The sequence below is a fragment of the Antedon mediterranea genome, chromosome 7 (assembly GCF_964355755.1).
Source record: "Antedon mediterranea chromosome 7, ecAntMedi1.1, whole genome shotgun sequence".
Classification (NCBI taxonomy): domain Eukaryota; kingdom Metazoa; phylum Echinodermata; class Crinoidea; order Comatulida; family Antedonidae; genus Antedon; species Antedon mediterranea.
Window position 1 is genome coordinate 30,045,553 of NC_092676.1, and position 25,523 is coordinate 30,071,075.

The 25,523-nt window shown below is 34.1% G+C and overlaps 1 protein-coding gene across 1 annotated transcript; it reads left to right on the forward strand.

The window, feature by feature from the left end:
* Window positions 1–24,353, forward strand: LOC140055603 (uncharacterized). Its single transcript, XM_072100940.1, has 34 exons — window positions 1–18; window positions 113–238; window positions 826–993; window positions 1,309–1,426; window positions 1,902–2,225; window positions 2,764–3,027; window positions 3,261–3,365; window positions 3,565–4,661; window positions 4,773–4,863; window positions 6,028–6,225; window positions 7,116–7,391; window positions 7,721–8,371; window positions 9,221–9,394; window positions 9,650–11,863; window positions 12,082–12,305; window positions 12,570–12,721; window positions 12,983–13,101; window positions 13,178–13,437; window positions 13,806–14,115; window positions 14,245–14,417; window positions 14,626–14,864; window positions 15,312–15,466; window positions 15,696–15,709; window positions 16,345–16,384; window positions 16,836–16,948; window positions 17,060–17,203; window positions 17,675–17,739; window positions 18,078–18,279; window positions 18,862–19,075; window positions 19,178–19,213; window positions 19,309–19,393; window positions 20,307–23,014; window positions 23,633–23,884; window positions 24,063–24,353. The coding sequence occupies exons 1-34, from the start codon at window positions 1–3 to the stop codon at window positions 24,137–24,139; spliced, it is 11,406 nt and encodes a 3,801-aa protein (XP_071957041.1). The 3' UTR covers window positions 24,140–24,353.
* The last annotated feature ends 1,170 nt before the right edge of the window (window positions 24,354–25,523 follow it).

Sequence of the window (25,523 nt, forward strand, 5' to 3'; positions counted from 1 at the left end):
ATGGATTTTTTGACAGAGGTGAAATCTTGTCTTGTGTATTATACCACGTCCATACTTCTATGATATCACATACCTGGTCACAAATTTGTTTCTTTTCTTTGTCCATGTTAAGTTGACTTATGAAATATCAGGTGATACTTATCCAGAGGCGGTGGATGGTGGTAGTATACTTGAGTACACATGCTTACTTGTCTACAAAGTGGAACCAGAACATACTGCAATCAATATCTCATTTGAGGTAATGTTTTTTCATTTATAAGACTTAATTTTTGTTTGCAATTTTTTTATACATAAAAGTACACTAAACTTCATTAAACGATCCAAATCTGTAACTACAGATTTTTTTCTGGTCAATTTGTTTATTAGGGTTTTTTTTTACACTTGTTTTAAACAGTGCATAGAGATATGTATTTTGCACTATACATTTAAAACCATTAACTATCCATGGCACTTTTAGTTGAGCTGTAATTTGGTGGTTGGCAATGCTTTCCTTCCAATCCTAAGGTCCAGGGTTCAAATCCTGACCATCACCATATCACTCATTCCAAGTTTTATCAACTCATGACTCTTTGAAAAAGAAAGAGATACAGATGAGACTGGCTACAGTATAATGTTATCAGTAATGTAATGCTGTCTTGTAAATGTGAATTATGAGCATATTTACTGTTAATATTCTTATAGCAATTTTCTTAAATGCTGGTGTACTTGAGATCTACGTTTATACCATGCTATACACTTTATTTTAATTATTGATATATACAACATTGAGAATAAGAGACTTATTTATTAAAATATTTAATATAATAATAATCAATATTGTTTCAGGTTGATCTACCATTCAGTTCATTTCATGAGGATTCTTTCAATGTCACACTTTATAGTGAAGCTCTAGGTATTTTACCCCACCAGACTATTGATGAAAATGTAGATGATGAAAAGTCCAAAGCTGCTGTGAAGATTCTTCACTTGTTTCACGATCCCATTGTACAAAAGGTAGTACAGTACTATATTTAATTTTGTATGATTTATTTACTATTTATAAATGCCAATTAGTCTTACATTCATCTGAATTATAAATTAAACTAAGCCAGGACCTTGTCATTTTTATCATTGATCAAGGGCTTCTCTCGTCCAGACAAAAGACATAAGCCAATACGTTTGGGGTAGGTACTAGTTGCACAGGGCTGCCATAAGAGTCGGCAGTGCTGTGTTTCAAATGCCTGATGGAAACCAAGCGTACATTTTTGCAACAACATATTATTTTTAGAATGAATTACTAAAATAAAATCCTTGTTTTGTTTAACTCAGGTATATGTGAAAGTGGATATATCAGAATCAATGTGGGTTAACTTAACTGAGCCATGGAAGCGGCCAGATTGCTGGTGGGTGCCTGCCTTTCCAGACTGCTATCAAACTCTATATTCCGGTAAATAATAATAATAATATGTAGCAATTGGCAATTTAGAAGATACTTGATACTTTCTTGATGTTGATGGATGTTGATGCATGTTGATGGTTAACAAGCTAAACAGCTTATATGACCCTTCCTTTTCTTTCTTCTTTTACACTATGCTATAATTAATGTATAGATGTTTGAGAGATACGGGTATGAACAATGTTTGTATTAAAAAGATAACTGTAAGTAATGAAAATATTTGAGTTTAGGTGTTAAAGAGGATGTGCTAATAAGTGCGAAAGAGTAAACTTGCAGTCAAGAGATGTTCTAACTCATTGGTCTTTTCTTAAAGATTTATATACTCATTTTGACCACCATCCACATTTATATATACTTAATGATTTATAAAGAAATGTAAGTATTATTTGTGGAAAATTAATAAACAACAAATTATTTTCAAACTATAAAACAATTAAATTGATTAAATTGAGTTTTATTTCCTCAGAATGTGTGTTCTATGATAAATCTCCAGAACAAACGTGGGACCCAGCTTATTGCTATCAGTTTAAAGTATCGGACTGTCTTCCATTTAACACTACCACTGAATGTTACTACATCAATACAACATCATGTCTCATGGCCTTGATCGCAGATGCAGAGCGCCCTCAGGATATGCTATGTCCAACGGATGTCAACGAGACTGATTGTATCCAGATTAACGATCGCGGATTGTTCTTTACTCAGTATGACTTCAGTGTTCCAACTGTTGCTCCAATCCCTGAAACATACGAGAAAGATTTTTGTGGCATGTCTATGGAAAGCATTTGGAGTATGTAACATATTTCATAATGAATTTGGATTTTTGGATACTCTCTAATCATTAATTGATATGTTTGCAGTATATTTTTTAAATTTTTTTTATTACATATGCATTCAACAACAGCCAGCACAAACTCTCCAATTACAGGATGGATAAACTATTACGAATTATCATGCTTATAAACTAAGTCTCATTTGAAGCTTAAGCTTGGTTCCCACTAGAACGTAACGCAAGGACGTAAACGCAACGCAATCGTTTTAACCAATGACAAGCGAAGTTATAGACAGTTAGCAATCACAAGCGAATAAGCCATCGCTTGTGATTGGTCAATTCACTTGCGTTGCATTACGTCCTTGTGTTGCGTCGCTAGTGGGAAGGAACCACGCTTCAGGGAGTGGAGTTGAAAAAGGTGTGAGTTAGCTACAGCTCCACTATTTGGCAGAATATTTTAAATAAAATTCAATGTGGTGTTTTTAAGCTTTACATTTACTGTCCATTGTTATGATCTTTTAACATTTCTACCTTAATTATAATTTTTTCAATTTAGTGACAGAGGAAACAGCATATGAGCGGCAGTATACATACGACAGTACGATCGAGGAAGATGAAAACGGTTGTGTGCGTGTACTCATGCGTATCAAACCAATTATTACAACACCGCCACCAACGTACAATCCATACAAAGCTTTACGTAAGACAGAAAAGTACATAAATGCGAAGACTTGTATGAATGCAAACACTACAGGATTCTACACACAACCTATTCAGCCAATTAATTGGAAAGATTTCAATATTACAATTTTGTTCACTGGTAGGCACATTTATTCTGCAATATATAAATATTTACCAATTATTTACATTGTTACAGGGATCTTACAGAGAAAAGTAATTTTCTGTAGTCGCAAGACCCTTTGAAAAAATCGTATTATCTTAACTTGAGAAAAAAGTGTCTGTTTGACATGAATATAAATAATAAAATCAAATTATTTGCATTTTTTGTTTACAAATATCATAATTGATCTTGTTTTAACTTTAAATTTGTAGGTGAAATTTTCAACTATGTTGAAGTAAATCAAGTTTTAGTTTCAGAAGTTTATGTAAACATAACACAAAGTACTAAACTCATTAACCAAATAAGACGTGTATTTGGTAAGTAAAGTTTTTAAACTTCTTTATCTCTTCTTTAATAAATAAGTTCAGTTTTAGGATAGAATTGTTTTGATATTTGATTTTCCGTTAATTTGTTATCTTTCTATGAGACAGGCACCATTATTTCCACTTGTTTTGTGAATGAAATAAAGTTAACTTATCTTAGAAATATAATTTCTTAATGTTTTTAAATTTTTAGCCATTCAAAAAATACCAATAAAAAGACCAGGTTACTGGGTATACAACAATCCAACATTTTCCGATCGTAATTTCACCCTGAAACATGAACAAATACTTCACCACGGTGTTTTGATCCACCCCGAAGCGTTCAACCGCGGTTTCACCATGACGATTGATGTTCCAAAGGTTGATGATGTATACTTGGCCAAATTTGAAAACATCACACCATGGTGGAAGACGGGAAAACATTTTGCAGCGATATCAGATTACCATATGTTTAATTCAACCTATAATACAAATGGCGACGAATTAACTTTGGAAACTGTAATAGATAAGATGGAAGGTTATTATGATGGGGATAGCAGATTGCCAGATATCACTTCTGAATGGGTTGTCGAACAAAATGATTACGGAGAAGAAATAATTGTTCAGTGTATATTTTCCGTCACACCATTTCTCAATATTAAAGATGTTGTTTGGCGCGACCACGGAAGATTAAATTTTTATTTGTATTCTCGAGTTCTTTCATCAGTGGTGGCTGATAATGAGCTTAAATTTTCTATCACAGCCGATTTTAAGTTCCCACCAGGAGATGAACTAATTCTGTATGCGTCTAGGACGAGCACCGTGACTGTTCAACCGTTTGTGCCACGTATTCCGCCAGTCAATGCCACTCAGGAACCAGACTGTCAAGATGACATCACATATACTTTTGAATTATTCAACATTCTGGAATTTTCTATCAAGGATATCTGGATGAACGTGACTTGTCCCGATTTAGTTATCATACCGTCGACGCTTGAAGTTGAAATTATTCACCATGTTAATGTCACAAGTGATAGCAACGCTGATATCATGCTTACTACAGATCAAACATATCACATACATTACACAGAGTTGGCTCCTCAAGTACTTGCAAGAGGGCAGCAGACATTTCGACTGGTCAACAACGGTATTGCGCCGCATTACTCCATTGTTTGCAAAGTTTATCTTTCATTTCGCAAGGATAATAAGGCGTTAGTCCTTCCATATTTGGCAGGTGTCAGTAATGAACTGTTTACACCTGGCATTGAGTATATTTTATATGGGCGTGATTTAATTGAGAAGGAGGAGGAAGTTATGATATTGACAACACCAATGAGTAGGACTACTGTGTTGTTAGGAAATGCCACAGCTGAAATTCCTATTATGGTGGATGAAGAAGTAAGTTATGGCGTGGAAGAAGAGACAACACCTCTAATGTACTCGATGCCTGTTGGGTCAAATGCAACATTCATTATAAATATAACAGTACCAGAAATAACCACAGAGGTCAGTGGTAAATAGTAGTAGTACTGTAAGATCTATTTTCCAATGATGCACATGTCTAAAAAGCTCTGTCAAATCAAATTAGTTTGTGTGCCCAAATATGCTAGTGATATGCTTAAATATGGTAGTGATATGCCCAAATATGCTAGTGATATGCTTAAATATGGTAGTGATCAGATTGCATTAACATTTATTTGGAACAGTCCTAGAAAAAAGGTAAAAAACAAGCATATATTTACAATAAGTTAAATGAGTTACATCATAATATCCATATATGGACACATCTCATTTTTCTTGTCAAACTGGTTTGATAGTGTAGACAGAGCTCAATTGTTAAAATGTACTTTTTAAATGTTGATCTTGATTTTATTTTGTGTATATTAATTATACAGTAGTAGTTTTTAATTATGCAAAAATGTGTCATTATTCCTTCTATTCAATAAGATTTCATCTTTTTTTAGATTGAAATTTATTTTGGTATGCCAGCAGCAGTGTTAGCTGTCTATTATTCCAGAATCATATTTATTGGTGGAAATATAATAAACCTGGATATGGTTGATCTTGAGAAAGGAAGCGATATCATGGGTAAGAATGGACACAGTGCTTGACTGTTAGGAGCAGAACAGTCCTTCAGGCCACCCATATTAAAAGGACACCCCTATTAAAGGGACACATGTTCCCACATTGCTGCAGGTCTTTCTGAATTACTGTATATGAGCCTCCCCCACATGATTATTTCATTGTATTTATCCTGTATGTTATTATATTGTGGTAATAAAATTAAATTGAAATATTGATTGGTAAAAATCACAGAAGCCTGATGTTAAACTATAATTAGAACCCTGAAAATTGAACCCCATTTATTTTGTATTATTTGAATGTATTTCTTTAAAGAATCATGGGACATGACTACCAGAACAAACTTAAAACAGAAACTGGGAAACTTAACCAATATTGCAGATAATTTAAGAAACGAAAGTGGTAAGTTTCCTTAATATTCTTAATACAGCTACATCATATCATGTTATGATGCTTGGCTACCAATCCAAGGGTCCTGGGTTTAAGTCATATATGTTAGGATTTTTTCTAATGACAAATTACAACTCCACTCCCAAAGACTTGTAATAAGACTTATGTCTATACTTAGATTAGTATATTCTTTATTTTCTCATAGATAACATTGTTCTTGAGTTTAATGTTGTACTCCTGGATGAAAAAGAAACAGTTGTAAAAGATACAGAACATGAGTTTAAGACAACTGTGATTTACACAAATGGACAAGACTTAGTACAGCAACAGAGTGTAGCAGTATTAGAACCTGACATCCAAGTGTATTTGAGAGTAGCCAATGAAAGCACAAATGCAGATCCAGGTAATGTACTGACATTACTAATATGTACTCACTTTTCCAGCTCACATACATGTTAGCATTCTATCATTACTAATAAGTACTCACTTTTCCAGCTCACATACATGTTAGCATTCTATCATTACTAATACGTACTCACTTTTCCAGCTCACATACATGTTAGCATTCTATCATTACTAATACGTACTCACTTTTCCAGCTCACATACATGTTAGCATTCTATCATTACTAATAAGTACTCACTTTTCCAGCTCACATACATGTTAGCATTCTATCATTACTAATACGTACTCACTTTTCCAGCTCACATACATGTTAGCATTCTATCATTACTAATACGTACTCACTTTTCCAGCTCACATACATGTTAGCATTCTATCATTACTAATACGTACTCACTTTTCCAGCTCACATACATGTTAGCATTCTATCATTACTAATACGTACTCACTTTTCCAGCTCACATACATGTTAGCATTCTATCATTACTAATAAGTACTCACTTTTCCAGCTCACATACATGTTAGCATTCTCTGCATGTTGTCATAAACAAACACTTGAATATTCAAGAGTTTTAGGTGAACAAAATTATTATTAGTGAAATATTTCAATTTTTAAAATGTTCTGTTTTGTTTATTACTGATAATTGTTAATAAATAAAAAAAATATGTTTTAAATGCTGTATCAAATCTGTAACTTTTTATATAGGTTTAAGTTGGCTTGTGAGCCATAGACCTTTCTTGTTCAAACATCATTATTGAGCACCTTTAAGTCACTCTACTCAAAACTCACATTTTCTGATGTTTTTGGCTGCTCCAGGAGCAATGACTGGAATGGATTGATTGATGGAAAAAAATAAGTGAATGAAAATGATTTTGACTTTTTTGTACTAGGTGAAATCTTCCAGTATTATATAAAAGTAAATCACACGTCAGTATCGCAGTCACCAGCCCACCACATAAATGTTACCATCCATCTACCATATATGATCATAAACAAACACTTTCTGCCTTATGAATATTCAAGAGTTCCAGTCAGAGGTAAAAAATTTGAACCAGGCTTTGAATATGAAAATGATGAGATTTTGCTACTGTACCTCTATAAACTAGATTTGGATGAAGTCATCGAAGGAACATTTCTTGTGCAGATAACAACGAAACTTATGGAAGGTAAACTTAAAATTTGTGAATATGTTATGAAAAAAAGAGAAAAAAAAGAGATATTAAACTTTTTAAATTGTATGATGTCAATCATGACGTAATTTTGTACTTTATACTAAGTAAGTATGGGGGAATCAAGCCCATCCTCTACCTCTATACCACCAAGCCTGCCCTGATGGCTAGGGGTTAGATTTTCGAATCAAAGTATAAGCAGCGTTTTGTTTAAACTGTCTACACTATCAAACCAGTTTTACAAAAAAAGTGTAATGTGCCCAAATATGGTAGTGATGTGACACCACCATGTCCATATATGTACATTTTTTTGTCACATTTTGCAGGTATTTGTTTACAAGCTCAAGTTAAATACGAAATGTCTAGTTTCTACCAGTGGGGGCGGTACTACCCTTACACAACAGTAAGTGAAAATGTCCTCAACATTCGCAATGCAACTCTTAAATTTATTGGAACTTCTCTTCACGATACTCCTGACAAATTGGTTGCCATCCATGAGCAAGTTACATACAGAATTACCATACCTCTGCCTCCAATATCCAGCAACCTAACCATAGAGATATTCCTACCTACACGAAATGTAACACGAAAGATCTGGGAAGTCTTACAAATACAAGAGGAGATTCCAGAGGTCCTGCCAATCGAAGAAACTTTTTTTGATAATGGCTGCTATACTGTGATGAGACCATGCTTTTGTTATGGAGCTGGAAATATGTCTTTCGATGCCAGCTGGTTTATTTCGCGATTTACTTGTAAATTGAAAACTGACCAGATGTGTACCAACTCGACAGATTTGGACACCGGAGAAAGCAACATAACAAATTGTGATTACTCACCAGATGTGTACAGCAAATGTCGAAATTTATCTAAAGAGATGTGTTTCCAAAATGAAAATGTGACCACTTATCTACAAACTCCAATATCACACTTTCAACAGATGGCTTGTAATATGTCAAACAGTACTATGAATAACAACGGTACAGCATTTAACCATTCATCCTCCTTTCCCTGGAATTGCACAGTTCATCGAACAGAGGCAGACTTATGTCACGAGTTCTCCACCAGTTTCTGTGAAAATGCACTATTTACTGAGTGCAGTTATTCTGGGGTTCCTCATCATCACAACGAAAGTGAGAGTATGAATGTTACAAAACTTCATCTTGACGATTATATCGGCAACTGGAGTTGTGCTTGTTTAAAAGAAACTGAAGAAGGTAATCTAATTTTGTTTCATTTAGATTTAAACCCAGGGGCACAGAGCATGAGCAATATAATGTAACTACCCAGTAAGGCCTCTTAGGAGTGCTAAACCAGGGGCCTTAATTGCCCCATGTTTTAAGCCACTGTTATTAGTAATCTGATATTGATGATGATTCATGGTATATTAATTCACTCAACAATTAAAATCATACACGACTGACAATCATTATGTAATAATTATTTCCAATCAATTCTTAATCTTGAAGTAGTCATGTCTCGGGACTATTCTATAGCCACCACGGATAGACTTTCTTCATCACATGCTTCTATGAATGGATGACTTTTGGGTGCAGGAACTCTAGTCAATCAAACTCAGTACCATTTTGATTTCATGATCATTAAAAAAATTTCCTCATCTAATTATTTCTAATAAATTCTTAATCTAGAGATTCAAGATGTAAAAGATCCATTTGAAGGTTTAAATTTAACAGCCATATTGGAAGGACACTACAACGCATCCAAGAAGCCATATCAGGTTTGCTCCTCATTACTTGCCAACAAATCGTTGCTAGCAAAACCCATCAAGCCTTCTGATGAACAACCTTACCAGAATCTATCGTCATCAGATCATCAGAATCTAACAGAAGATGAAGGATTTTATCCGATTCCAGATTTCTGCTTTGAAGAAACTATTATTGAGCTAGGAATGGCAAAGGTTGTTAATACTTCAATTGTAACAACAAGAGAGGGAGTTATTTGCACTTTTACAGGTGGAAATAATCACAATCCTCACCAACCAGGTGAGAATAAGTCTGTTAACTTAATTCAAACCACTTTATATTAAGTTCTGTGGAATACTAAATGCATACCTTAAATGTGTTTCTATGTAATACCCATAACTAAGCACCTGAATGTCTAGGTACTCCTCATGAAACCGCCTGTAGTGCATTATAACGTTCAAGTTATATTACAACCTTTGACTATTTCTACCTAAAATTTTTATAGCTGCTTTTTCTTGAATTTTTCGTTAAAATATAAATCTTTTATATTTGTAGGTGTTAAATATAAGGCTATGAACCTACCAGGCTTTGGGTTAGGAGGCGATTCGGTATCAGTATATGTTACCATGGTGATATCTGACGAGGTAGAGAATGTCCGAGATGAGACTCTGTTTATCAATGCTTCATCTACTTTCATGTACTTGAACATACCAATACCGCCACCATTGAGGTACGAAGAAAACTGCACATGCTCAAAGCCGCTTACACACTATTTTGACGTTGACTACCCACTTGACTGTGGATGTGAGTCGATGTATCTCGTAGGTCATAAACGCGACCTTTGTAACTGTACAACAACATTTCACGAAATCGAAGAGTCATATTTTAGTGCGCCCTCATGTGATTGCGTTAATTTCTGCGAGAATAATGTACAATACTTCTTCAATCAACCAATGGTTAAGAACCTGGCAGACTTTGATAATGCAACATGTGATTGTGGATCGTATAAGGACTTTTCAAATTCACAGAATAACTTTGATTATTTATCAGAATGTCGAGAGATGTATTTTAGAAATTACACTTGTCAAAATGTCAATCATACTGTTAAGAAAACTGTGGAGGAATGTCGGAATATTACAAGCAAGAACTGCTTAGAGGTCAATGAACTACAAGATATAAATGTTGCCTGGTTGTGTCAATGCTCATCTGACGGTCTAAACTGTTCCTGTGAATTTGACAGTTTTCCGTTGTCACCAAACTTTGCAAATTACTCCATTGTTGAATGCCAGAATATGCCATGGGTTAAAACCAATGACGGTTATAACGGTGACATTTCATTGTGTGATTGTCACATTACAAATGGGTCTCCTGCAAAATCTTGTCACTGTTCTGGAGTTTGTTCAATACATATTACAAATTCATGTACTGCATACAATCACACATTTTGTGAAGATGTCACACATTTAAGAGAATATCTCGTTAATGATGGACTCTGTATTTGTGAAAAATTCTATGGGTCAAATCATACCATTCAAGACGCTTTAAGATTATATAAATACCATAATAATACCAAAATAATTTTGAAAAATCAAACCATGAACGGCATTGAAGATAGTCAGTTTAAAAATGGAACGTTTTTAAATGTCACAATGTCAAATTCCACAGCTACTAATGCCAATGAAACCACTCAAGTTTTGTATAAAGATCAATTGAGCTTGGATGACTTTGTCTTGTACTGTAATTGTTCAGATGTAGATATAATCATTCCAGATATCAAACCAGTACAATGTAAAGAGATCGCACCAAAAGAAGTCTTTGTCTGCCAGTGCTTCGTGCCGGCAGATAACGAAACTCAACTAATTTTAGACAATTGGGATTATAACTTGACAATTGTTGACGAAGCTGTAACTTACCTTGGCGACGAGTTTGTTGTTATTGAACCCGAGTTAGAGATATCATTTGTACGTATTGAACCGAATCCGGTTGATATCGTTGATAGTTTAGACTTTGTGAAGTTTGGATATAAGATCCAGCACACTGATTCATCCAATTCACCAGCGTACAACTTGACCCTATTCCTTGATGCTGTTAACTTTACCATTACAAACGGCAGCGGTAAAGTCTTACCGACTGATATTTTATCCAGCCGTTCCTGCTCCGATGAAACTCTTTGCGAAATCTCTTACGATAATGAGGTCGGACATTTCCATTTAGGATTTCTTCCAGTAGATGTAGACGGTGCTTCCTTTGAAGGCACGTTCTCTTTAGCTCTCCGAGATGATGTTGATTTCGTTGCCAACAGTATCATCAGCGGAACAGGAATCCTATGGTATGATAGCTGTGTTGTAGACTTTCCTGGTCGTCTGTATGGTCCAATCAATTCCTCAGACATCTGCCATATCTATGCACCAAACATCACTGCCAAACTAGAATTCACCACTGCGTATGCATATATGTATCAAAATGAAGAGTATGGCATACCAAACACTTTCTCCATTGGTGACTATGTTGACATTCGTGCACATCTGTGGGTTCCTGAAATCACGTTAAATGTTGCTAATTACAGCATCAGTGGAGATAACATGTTCTCTTTCACACCAGTGATGGCGGTGATGTTGTTGACGGACAGGATCTACGTAAGAAATGACACTGCCACATTCTTTCTAGATCAGCGTCACAATCCGCATGATAATGAATTCCACATTCTCTATCCTGATGAACAGTATGACACAGCGGAATTCACAGACAAGGGAATTGCGTTTATACCAGGTAAACAGATTATGAGTTTAATTTTAGAGTATATTAAGCTCTTTCTGCACACTATCAAACTATTTTGACAAAGAAAAGTGTGATGTGCCCAAATAATATGCCCTAATAATATGGTAGTGGTGTGACATCAGACTTTGTTTCCTTGTACTAGTCCCATATCCCTTTATAACGTTACACCATATAACTCTTTTAAACATTTATGACTGTTTTTGTTTTAGGTGTTCTAGTAAACCAAGCAGATAATATAGCATCACCTGAAGATTATCTCCTGTTAAAGTTCATATTTACTTTAAAAGATGACCCACTCTGGAAACAAGATGACATCATACCCTTCACAGTATCTGTTGTATACTACAGTGATTATGACGGACAACTTTTGACATTGATTGACAAGAATGTTGAATTAAAGGTCGTTGAACCCAGACTGACACTTAGAGTTGAGGTAAAGTCTAATGTGCAGTTAAAAATGCTACTGAAGTTCATTATATACTGTGCCATCATCAAAAACATTCACCTACCTTTTTTGTGTTTTAAAATTTAAAAAAAAAAAAAAATACAGTGGCTTAAAAGCTATAAGCAATCACTATGGCTAAACCCAGAAACCCTAAAGGTTAAGTGCTCCCAGAGTATGAGCAGCCCAATGTAACTACCCAGCGTTTGGGGTCTTCTCCATGGCTGTTCTTAATCTTTACTATTTGACTTTCAGATTCTTGATTATAAGTGGCAGGTTGAACAAGTACAGAACACAACAGGTTACACTTGTGTAGAGAACACTTGTTGTGAAGATGGTGAGCCTTGTGATACAGGCCGTGTGTGTGTTACAGACTCTTCTGATATGGACAATTGTGAGACTCACAGGTACTCCTGCACCACATACTCCTAATACAATAATTTGTCTAAAGCTCTCTCTACACTATCAAACTTTATGTGACAAAAAATATATGGACACATTTGATGTCATATCACTACCATATTTGTGCACATCACACTTTTTTTATCAAACTAGTTAGATAGTGTACATAGAGTTAAAATGTATTCTGCAAATATGTCTTGTTTAACCCTTTTGCATAAAAATGTATATCTGCTGTTTAAAAAAATATCAACACTATTCCATTCCAGGTGTTTATGCTATTCTGGATTTGCATTGAATGCTGAATCCACCTGTACTGCTGTGGGACGTACTGCTGGTGATATACTCGTGTTTGGACTGACTGTATTTCACAGCCAAGAATATACTGGTTAGTAGGCCTAAATAGTGAATTGAATAGATTGCAAACGAATTCAGTTGATTTTAAATAAATATTTTCATTTCAGGTAATGCATTTGATCTTTACATAACGTTATACAGTGACCTCAAGTCTGACCTTCTACCAGATACTGACACAATGGGTCACATCCCTACAGATGGTTACCTTGGTAATGTAAGGAAACCACGATTAACACAAATAAGTGACCACGAATTTCAACTTTATGTTCATCGTTTTGATCATGTAGTGAGCTGCGAACGTTTTACAGTGCCATTCAGGATTAAGCCTTCTTTACATGTGTTTGCAGGGCAAACTTGGGAAGTGGAGGTAAGATTTTTGGCACCAGTCTACCTATCTAAGCTTGTGCTTATTTACCAGCCTACTAGATCTCTTAGATCAGGTGGCTAATGTCTGCTAGTAGACTAGTACATCTACTATGGTGGACAAGCTTTTGGTAGCAGCTCCAATGTGGAATTCCTTACCAATTTAAATCAGACAGTGTGCTACTTTAAACTTTTAGACCCAGTTGAAGTCTTTCTTTTTCAAGTTATTGCCATCTATTTTAATTTATGTACAGCGCATTGAGAGCTTGCTATATGCGCTACAATATATAAGAATGAACTATTATTTATAATAAGTTGTCTAGATTGTGAGGACCAACATTTACATGTAATGAAATATTCTTTTTTTTGTAGGCAACAATGAATTACCGTTCTTCTAAGCCGTATGACACGCCATTCAACATTAAATCACGACTGTATGACATGAAAGACATGAATGATACAATCCGATTCCCATTATTCGCTCCAGCCCCAAGTGTTCGCTTCAAAATGTTACCATCAAGTGGTCAATCTAGCCCAATAAATTTTGAAGTTTTCTCTTCTTCTATGGCTCAAAATGAAGTCATGGTGAATGTACGAGAAGAAGATAAAATTGTGTTTCAGGCCGAAGTTGTTATACCAAAGATTAAGTGCAGTATGACTTTTAAATTAAATCTACCAGAAGGTAAAAGATTACTTGATTACTTCTTAAGTCTGGAACCATAATCCATATTTAAGACTACATTGATACATTAAGTATAATAAAGAAAATCAAATCAGTTCATTGAGTTCTTCATTTTTATCCATTTCTTAGGGAGTGGCATTACACTGGAAAATGTTACCATGGTTTCCATGGGTACTGCAATAGATTTTCCGGAAACTAATTTTGGTGAACCACAAGTGACAGAAAGCATTGATGGACAAAAGTTCTTTTTTGCCTATTTTCCTGATATACACAGTAAAGCAAACACATTGAATACTCCACGGGTAATGTTATTTTAATTTTTTTTTAAATATTTCTTTTCAAAATTTTCATTTTCAAAATATATATGTACTGTATATTCGGCAATAAGTGTTGACAAATTTTACCCTTTTCTGTACTATATGCTGTAGTTTTTTTCCGAAAAATATGTTAAAAGTTGTTAATTTATATACTGATATCAAATATTACAAAACAAAAATTTGTGTTTTTAAGTCTTTAGATTCCACCAAGCAGCAAATGTTCAAGTCAATGAACGGAGAACAGCAGCCGTACCCAACAAACCCAGAATGCAATGCTCTCAATTCCAGTTTATACGAGCAGACAATTCTTCTAGGGTGTTACCATAATAAAATGTCTTACTTTGGCGGTTTTATAACAGACATGCACCCATCTTTACCTTTCTACAATCTATCTCAAGTGATGACAAGGCAGTTGTGTTTGGATCATTGCAGGTAATGATTCTCATAGACTATATTTCCAACTTCTTCATTGTCATACTATCAACAATTGATTATTGATTGACAGAACTATGAGGCCCACTAGCTAGCCTACTGTAAAGTAGTGGCTGCGTGTGTGACAGTGGCTGAACTAGTACACCGGGGTAACCTCCTACTCGTCTTGAAAAATGTACTGGGTTCTTTAAAGTGCACATGAGTTAGATGTGTACACTGGACCTATGGTTTATAGTTCCTTATCCGAGAAGACTCTACTCTACCACCAGAACCATGGAGCGAGTGAGCCTCGAATGTGTTTTAATCTCTCTGCCAGGTCACTCGCTCAACATACATACATGCTATCAAGAATCTACCAATAAAACTCCTTTTTCAATCAATAAAATCAATCAATCAATGTCTTGATGAACTTTCAAATCAGTAATAGTGTGTATTTATACTTCCTAGTGATAGAAGATATGATTATGCAGGCCTGCTGAAGGGTGCTATCTGTTTGTGTGGGACTGAAGAGCAATTCATGCAATACTATCAAAATAGAACATTTGAATTGAATGGCACTTTACATCATGCAACCCTTGATCATTGTAGTACACTCTGTACAGGTACATAAAGCTCTGTCTACACTACAACCCTTGATCATTGTAGTACACTCTGTACAGGTACATAAAGCTCTGTCTACACTACAACCCTTGATCATTGTAGTACACTCTGTACAGGTACATACAGCTCTGTCTACACTACAAACTAGTTTGATGCAACCCTTGATCATTGTAGTACACTCTGTACAGGTACATAAATCTCTGTCTACACTACAACCCTTGATCATTGTAGTACACTCTGTACAGGTACATAAAGCTCTGTCTACACTACAACCCTTGATCATTGTAGTACACTCTGTACAGGTACATACAGCTCTGTCTACACTACAAACTAGTTTGATGCAACCCTTGATCATTGTAGTACACTCTGTACAGGTACATAAAGCTCTGTCTACACTACAAACTAGTTTGATGCAACCCTTGATCATTGTAGTACACTCTGTACAGGTACATAAAGCTCTGTCTACACTACAAACTAGTTTGATGCAACCCTTGATCATTGTAGTACACTCTGTACAGGTACATAAAGCTCTGTCTACACTACAACCCTTGATCATTGTAGTACACTCTGTACAGGTACATAAAGCTCTGTCTACACTACAACCCTTGATCATTGTAGTACACTCTGTACAGGTACATACAGCTCTGTCTACACTACAAACTAGTTTGATGCAACCCTTGATCATTGTAGTACACTCTGTACAGGTACATAAAGCTCTGTCTACACTACAAACTAGTTTGATGCAACCCTTGATCATTGTAGTACACTCTGTACAGGTACATAAAGCTCTGCCTACACTACAAACTAGTTTGATGCAACCCTTGATCATTGTAGTACACTCTGTACAGGTACATAAAGCTCTGTCTACACTACAAACTAGTTTGATGCAACCCTTGATCATTGTAGTACACTCTGTACAGGTACATAAAGCTCTGTCTACACTACAAACTAGTTTGATGTGTCTACTGTATATATGAGCACATTGCATTTTTGTGTCATAAAAAGTTTAGTGTAGACAGAGCTTTAGACCAGGGAGTTGTAAAATTATTTTACAACTCCCTGTTTAGAAATACTTAGTTTTATATGTTAATTTGACCAGGGAGTTGTAAAATTTTACCACTCCCTGATTTGACATCCTAGATTTTTTTCATGTTATATATTTCAAAGTAAAAGTTTCTCTCTTTATTATTATTTTTTTTAAATTTCTTTTTTATAGTTCTATTATCAATTTATAATATTTTAGAGGACATAAATATTGATTGTTTTATTGAATTTCGTTCTTTTTTTAAAATGTATGTATCACTATGATACATTCTGTTTGGATTATCTTTTTACGTAACCAATTACATTGTGAATGTGTGTGTCTTTTAGGTGAAAATGCCTCTTGTGGGTCGATGGAATTTGCTTTACTGTATGGTCCAATACCTGGATCTGTTCCTAAACAACAATGTGACTGGTATTCAGGATTGTATGATGAAACTGAGGTATAGCAATTGTCTAATCTGTAAATTTGATTATATCATTATAACATAATATAACATTGATAACAGCACAGGTATTTAATTATATTAATATTCGATAAATTTAATTTTTAGGATGTGTTTGTGGTAGAATTCAGTTTATCAATTCATTCATTGGCTACTAAGGGTATAGAGGAATACCTACACTTACAAGTAACATACGATCATGGAGAAAACAAAACAAGCACACTTCTACCGTTAGCCCCCTATAAAATAGAGGTATGCACATTTATACTTTCACTGAGGACGATCGAAGCATATTGATAGAATTTAACTTTTCAGAACTGCATACGTGGTGTACTGCATACGTGGTGTACTGCATACGTGGTGTACTGCATACGTGGTGTACTGCATACGTGGTGTACTGCATACGTGGTGTACTGCATACGTGGTGTACTGCAAACGTGGTGTACTACATACGTGGTGTACTGCATACGTGGTGTACTGCATACGTGGTGTACTGCAAACGTGATATTACATTTATATATATCTTGGTATCTTTATTTATATACACATAATAAAATGCATTTTTTGCATTTTTTACAATAAAATTACAACAATATTAAAATGACATAAAAAACTTAAAATTTATGTATTTATACTGTCTTTGATAGTGAAATTGTTTATGTTGATAGATCTGATTAGACTTGAACTTGAACTACATTCATAATAAAATGTCTTTATTTGTAGACTGGAATAGTTAAACTTTTGATGAATGTTTATGTATCTCCAAAAATGAGTGGCTATGTTCCAGGGTATGTTATTTTACATTATTAATACAAACATTTATAATGTGTTCTGCCTTCAATATACTGGAGGTATACAACAACATTAAAAAACACTTCTATTTTAAAGTACTATTTATTTTATAAAACAAAAACAAAAATTCCATTTTTTATTTTATTTTGAGACAAGTTTTTTACTTCGTAACCAATGATGGCATTCCTTTCTCTTATTTAGCTTTTCTTGTTTTTGTATTGTATTACTGTTTCTTATTGTTTATTATTCTTGTATTATTTGTCTTACCATTATAGAATATAATATATATATATAGTTTAAAATTTTACCAAATAATATATTTTAATTTTTTCAGCGATTATTTAGAATATTATACAGAGGTTCGTCATGCTGCTCATTCAACCGTGACTGCGAGGGATGTTTACATTTTGTGGATGTTGCCTAGTTACATAGAGTATGTAAATGTAACCAATCACCCATCACTACCATTTACATATAGACACATTGAAGATGTTGAGAATGTTGAAACTGACCCTAGAGTTGGAATCAAGTTTTATGTAAGTGTAATAAAATTGAAAATAGAGCATGAATACAAATTTATGTGTTACAAGAATGTATTTTGTACTGTATATATTTGTACTGTCTTTCTTTTCTATTGGACAAAGTTGCAGTAACTATAATATACTATGCCTTAATAATACTACACTTATCTACTTTTGTTACTGAGAAGTTAGTTATCTTAAAAATGTTTCAATTAACTGTACCTTATTTTAATAAACTGCACAATTTGTCAATAAACTGTACAATTTTTCAATTAACTGTACAATTTTTCAATTAACTGTACAATTTTTCAATTAACTGTACAATGTTTCAATTAACTTACCTTCTTTTAATAAACTGCACAATTTGTCAATAAACTGTACAATTTTATAATTCACACTACAATTTTTCAATTAACTGTACAATTTTTCAATTAACTGTACAATTTTTCAATTAACTGTACAATTTTGAAATTTTTTGAAAATTTAAAAATGTTTAAGTAACTGTACACTTTTTCAATTAACTGTACAATGTTTCAATTTTAACTGTGTTGTATATTCCTCTTCAGTTAAAATTAATCTAATTTGTTTTTGTGACAGGTGAAAACCTTATTCCATGATGACGTGATAGGCTTTCACTTTATGGTGAGACTGGACCCACTTCACACCCTTCCACAGGGAGAGTACCATTTGATGTCAATGACACAGGTGTATTATGACTCTTGGGGGATACACAACCATTTTGAGGAAGACTACACGTTTGATGTTGTACCCCATGCTCATCCTGTTGTACCTATTAAAATTACATTTGAAGGTAAATTCATTCCATGTCTTTAAGTTGAAAGGGAGCTTGTTTAGATAAGTTAACATTTGCTGTTGGAACAATCAATAATGTGTTATTTTGGTTCTATTATAGTTCCATCTAAGTATTCAGGACGTGAACAATTGGATGGTGAGAAAGATTTTTTTATAAATTTCTTGTTTGTTATAGGATATTACATATATACAGTTTTCTTGTTGAATATATTTTTTTTTTTTTTTTTACAGATATTAAATTATCAACCTATAATGTTCTGTATGATGAGATTAACAACATTGTGTATGCTTGTTTCTTCAACAATACCATTAATGTGTAAGTTGATCTATATTAATTGAAATGTAATCTAATTCAGAAATTTAATGTGCTATACTACTTTGCTTTAATACAATAATACAGTTATACTTATGCTATAGTATAATAATACAGTTATGCTATAGTATAATAATACAGCTATGCTATAGTATAATAATACAGTTATGCTATAGTATAATAATACAGTTAAGCTATAGTATAATAATACAGTTATGCTATAGTATAATAATACAGTTATGCTATAGTATAATAATAAAGCTATGCTATAGTATAATAATACAGTTATGCTATAGTATAATAATACAGCTATGCTATAGTATAATAATACAGTTATGCTATAGTATAATAATACAGCTATGCTATAGTATAATAATACAGTTATGCTATAGTATAATAATACAGCTATGCTATAGTATAATAATACAGTTATGCTATAGTATAATAATACAGTTAAGCTATAGTATAATAATACAGCTATGCTATAGTATAATAATACAGTTATGCTATAGTATAATAATACAGCTATGCTATAGTATAATAATACAGCTATGCTATAGTATAATAATACAGCTATGCTATAGTATAATAATACAGTTATGCTATAGTATAATAATACAGTTATGCTATAGTATAATAATACAGTTATGCTATAGTATAATAATACAGTTATGCTATAGTATAATAATACAGTTATGCTATAGTATAATAATACAGTTATGCTATAGTATAATAATACAGCTATGCTATAGTATAATAATACAGCTATGCTATAGTATAATAATACAGCTATGCTATAGTATAATAATACAGTTATGCTATAGTATAATAATACAGCTATGCTATAGTATAATAATACAGTTATGCTATATTACTGCTAAAGCTATGCTAAAAAACTTATAGTTTTTTTTTTCAGTTATAAAGGTGGTTGTTTCATGACTGGAGATCTTCCATCCTATCTCACAGAGACACCTCACACATGTGAAGATTACTGTAACTGCACTTACTTAGAAAATCATCTGACTTTTGATAACTGTTCGAATTACGAACCACGACCTTCTAACTGCACTTGTGGTTGCGTACCAGATTGTATTGAAGATATGATGTCTTGTGAAATAGACTGCTTAAATAATACATTCAGTAACGCTGATTTAAGCTCATGCTTAGCTGGTTGTAAGCGTGTTCAGGTAAACTGCACACAAGGATGCTGTATAGACACATGTGACAAAGATTTAGACTTGTGTCTGCTGAATAACTGTGTTGAGTGCAATTATTTTGCAAACTGTTCTGTTGAGTTGAAATGTGCAGAACAGTGTATTTCAAAGAATGACGGCTGCAGTCAGACCTGCATTAGATCACCAGTAACATGCCACGAGAACTGTTCGAGTGCATCATGGGATTGTTTATTAAATTGTAACCAACTTTGTGGAGAATCTACAAATACCAACTGCAAGGAGTATTGCTATTCAGACTGCCTAGCTGATGAAAACCGATGTCTTAGCGATTGCTGTTACACAGATTGCAATGTGAATGCAACTCTTTGTACTCAACAGTGTTCCACTGATTGTAGGCTTGATGGTAACTGCATTATATCATGTTTATCTAACTGTAATTCAACTGGATTTACTTGCAATGAAACATGCGCTGCTCAAGTTTATGATTGTCAAGATAACTGTAACCAGAATTGTTCAGTAACCAGTTGTACAGTTATTATAGAAACGGATTGTGCTGAGGAAGAGGTCAATGACCTTGTGGAGAACATCTTAACAAACTATAGTTTAACAAATCTACATAATAATGGAATTATTGGTCTTGAAAAAGCTTCTTTGATGTTGACATCTGTAAATTGTTCCGGAAACTCTTGCACAACAGAGTTCCAGGTGACAAATACAAGCAGTAGTTGTTCTGCCACAGCTACAGAATACTGCCAAACAGATCTGGATTCATCTTGTGCTATCAACTGCGTTGGTCTTTGTGAAGCAACGTCATCATGTATTGGGGAATATCTTAATTGTTTGGACACGTGTGGCAGTGACCCCACTGGGACTTGTGATGTAGTCTTATTAAGAAACGTTTCAATCGATTTCTGTTTAATTGATGCATTGAATTGTATTCTGATGATGAGTAACTGTTATTTAAGTTGTAATTCATCAGAATCGTGTTTAAAATGTGATGACGTGTACTGTGCCAGTAATTACACCCAGTGCGTGGAAATAGTTACCATGGACAACAGAACATATTCAGCAGACAATGTCTTACATCAGACTTTAAATTTAACTGATGGTAATTCATGCTTGTCTGAATGTAATCGCAACTTAACCAAGTGTCAGCAAGTTTGCAGACAACATAATAACGTATCATATATCTGTCATTCTACCTGTTTAAGAGGGCATTATGGCTGTGCGTCACAATGCTTGACGTACATCAACGAACAATCTATCTGTGGTATTGCTGATTCTACTACAAATACCAATGAAACAAACTTAATACATAACAGTGAATGCAACAGACAATGTGAAGATGACTTAGTTATCTGTAAGCAGTTATTCTCGCACATAATGAACAGAACAGTTAATAATATTACAACTGAACACTATTCTATTGCTGTTAACTGCTCGAGTTATAAAGAATGTGGCGATATCTGTAGCAACCTCTGCGCCAACACGCCCAGCTGCAGTATGTTTTCTTGCCAAGCACAATGTGTTCAGGATGCAACACATGGCGTATGTCACTCCGAAGTGAATTGTACCATTCTGAAGATGTGCGTAGAACATTCCCGGCGTAGGCGCAGAGATGCTGATCTCTTCCCAGCAGATGTAACTTTTGGTAGCTCATATACGACATCTAGAAGATTAAACCAAGAACCACTTAATCATACCTTATTGGTTGAAAGTAGAAAAAGACGGGAAGCATTTATTGCTAAAGAAAACTCATTCAAAACTGTTTCAAGTGAATCCGATCTTGGTAATGTATGGAGTAATACTTTTGATATGAGGCACAACATCCAGCGGATCCGAAGGAGTTTACACGACGCTGATATGAATAATACATATTTGAATATTAGTATCCAAGATGGCGGCGGGTTTGTAGAATCACAATGCACCACTAGGAATCAGCACTTAGAGTATATAAAATGCCTTGATACTTGTCTCGTTTATCCTAATGTATCAACAAATAATGTTAGCGGGGGTGATGTTATGAATAATGCCTCGCTCCAGAACACCTCTTCAAGTATTGGATGTGATAACTGCCAGAACATACAGCCGTCGTCACATGCAAGATGTTACACATTGTGCAACCAAACGGATGCATTTTGTTCCGCTAACTGCAGCAGTAACTGTACTACGTCTAATAACTGTAGTTGCAGTGAGTTCTGTAACAGACCTCTTGCAGAATGTTTGGCAATTTGCGATAAGACTTCTCTTAACAGTTGTAATTGGTGTCGGTCGCTCTCTTGTGAAGAAGACTCATTCTGCTTGTGTGACAGAGTTTGTGTAAACATGACATTTATCGAAGTAAATAACAGCAAATGTGTTAGCGAATCCTATTGTACTATTTTACAAGAGATGTGCTTCTACGACTGTGAATGCAAGTTGCCACAGTATATATTCCGACATTGGAGAGGTAAGTGTATTTACCTTTTATTTAATTTGTAACAAGTAAGCAAAGCCATTCACACTTTGGCTAATGGAAATATTAATAAACATTTCAAAATAATATATAATAATAAAAGGAAAATCTGTAATACTTATTGACTATGATTAGTTGATTAGTGAATATTAAAGGAAACAACAACAATTAGAAAAATTGCCTTATCAGCTAAGGACGGAGTAAGTGACGTGAATTATTTAAGAAAAGTGTCTCGGTAAATGTGATGGTGAATACGGGCACTGTTAAGCTTGGTTCCCACTAGAACGTAACGCAAGGACGTAAATGCAACGCAAGCGTTTTAACCAATGACAAGCGAAGTTATAGACAGTTAGCAATCACAAGCGAATAAGCCATCGCTTGTGATTGGTCAATTCACTTGCGTTGCGTTACGTCCTTGCGTTGCGTCGCTAGTGGGAACCACGCTTTAGTCCCTACCTCACAATAATACAATGTAGGCCTACATGTTTAAGTACACTTTAGTTACTTAAAGTAAATTGAAATATCGCAGGTTTAAGTCAAATAAGACGCATATGAGGTTAACAGTACAGCATTCTATATCTATGCTTTTTCTTTATTTCAATTGTTTAATAGGATTGGATTCGAACGTTGGTAACCTCCTAGGTTTACTACCAGAGCCATACACTCTGTACGGCCTCGCACACGATGGACGAGCAATCATGCAAAGCTTTGATTTTGGTGCCACGTGGGCGGCGATATTGAAAAGTGTATGGCTGGAAGCTAAAGATAAAGAACAATATATTGAAGCTACTAACTTGGAAGAGATTTTGAATTTAGAGCCAAATCTTGTATTTCAATCGGAATTTCAAAATGACACTTTTGGTGGTAAGTTCTCATTCTTATCTCATGTCAAAAATTTCATTCTGCGCACAAAATTGGCAGAATGACCCTTAGACTCAATAGCTGGTACTTCACGAAAACGAAAAAACTCTTTAATTCTTTTGCCTTCTTTCTGTATAGTGTCGTCGTTCCATATAGCACGTTTTAAATTTTCCTTTTTCAGTGTCTGGTGTTGGAATCCATTTCTTGAAGACGGTCTACGAATGGAAAGTAGATGGAACTTGGAACTGTTGTAAATGAACCCAGAGATAAAGCTGAATGAGACGTCTATTGAATGTTGTATATAGAATTAAGACAAATGTTGTCCTAACATTTCACGAAAGACAACTTGAATGTTGAATGTTGATTTTATATAGAATTATGAATAACACATTTGTTCTTTCACGAATAACATGTTTTATAATTCAATAACAATGTCTTTATAACACATTACCATGATTAAATTGTTTGTACATCATAGAGTAAAATCTTGTAAATTTGTATTTTAAATCGATTTTTATTATTAAATTTAACGTTTTTGTTTCATTTTAAGTGTTTGTGAAGTGTTTCCTTGAGTAATGTGTCTACAAACGACGTAATAGAACAACGTAAATAGAATTTGACGCAAAACCATAGCAATATTAATTGCCAAACAGTGTGGTATGAGAAAATTCTCATTTACCGCGACCGAAGGCGTGGCCATAATATTATCGGTTTTGGAGGTAGGCCTACATCACATCTGAAATTTAAAACGGAGCAACTTTGTTAATCTTTTCTGTTTTGAAAAATCTTTCTCTTCCTTTTATTATCTCGTTACAAAATCAAATTACAATTCGAGACCGGTGGCCGCCATTACGATTTGAAATCGTCTTCAAAATCAATAGGCTATTATAACTCCCTTTGGCCAGCTGGTGCTTTATTTCTTGTATCAGTGATGTAACTTCTCTATCCGTATAGCCTACTAACCTTCCTACTTTCTAAAGATCTAGTTAATAGTTGCTGGAGTATTGTAGTCGAAGAAATTGCAATACAAGGCCATCACATGATAGATAATTTGCCATAAACGATGATATAAAACTTTTATCTCAAAACAAAAGCAGAGAAATTTCAGGAGTTTAATATGTAATTTGAGAGGCTGTTTGATATCTGTTTGTAATTACTGATGTTAATAATTGGAAATACAGAACATACTGCTTCAAAAGATGATGATGATGTTTTGTGTTTTGAAGTAGGCCAAATTATTATTAGAGAAATTCATTAGTTTATAATCAATGCTCATTTATTGTATAATATTATGAACTTTGTACCTTTATTTATAAAAAAAAATGACTTTAATTTGGCGTTTAGTCACCGCCAAATATTGAGTAAATATTTACTTTGTAAAACAGATATGCAATGCTCAATTTATTTATTTATTTAATATTTGTTTTTGTCAATATTATATAGTTTTTAGTTTTCTTGTCATGTGGACAACTGCTTAAAGTAATTCGTACTTATTTTGATCTTCTTTCCCATATTGTCCTCTTTGAATCTTTACAATTTACAATGAAAAAAAGAAGATACACTATTAAAGTAGTAAAGAACTGTCCAGAAGGAGGCCAAAATAAGTAACATCTTGAAATTACATTTTCTTAAATTCCGTGCG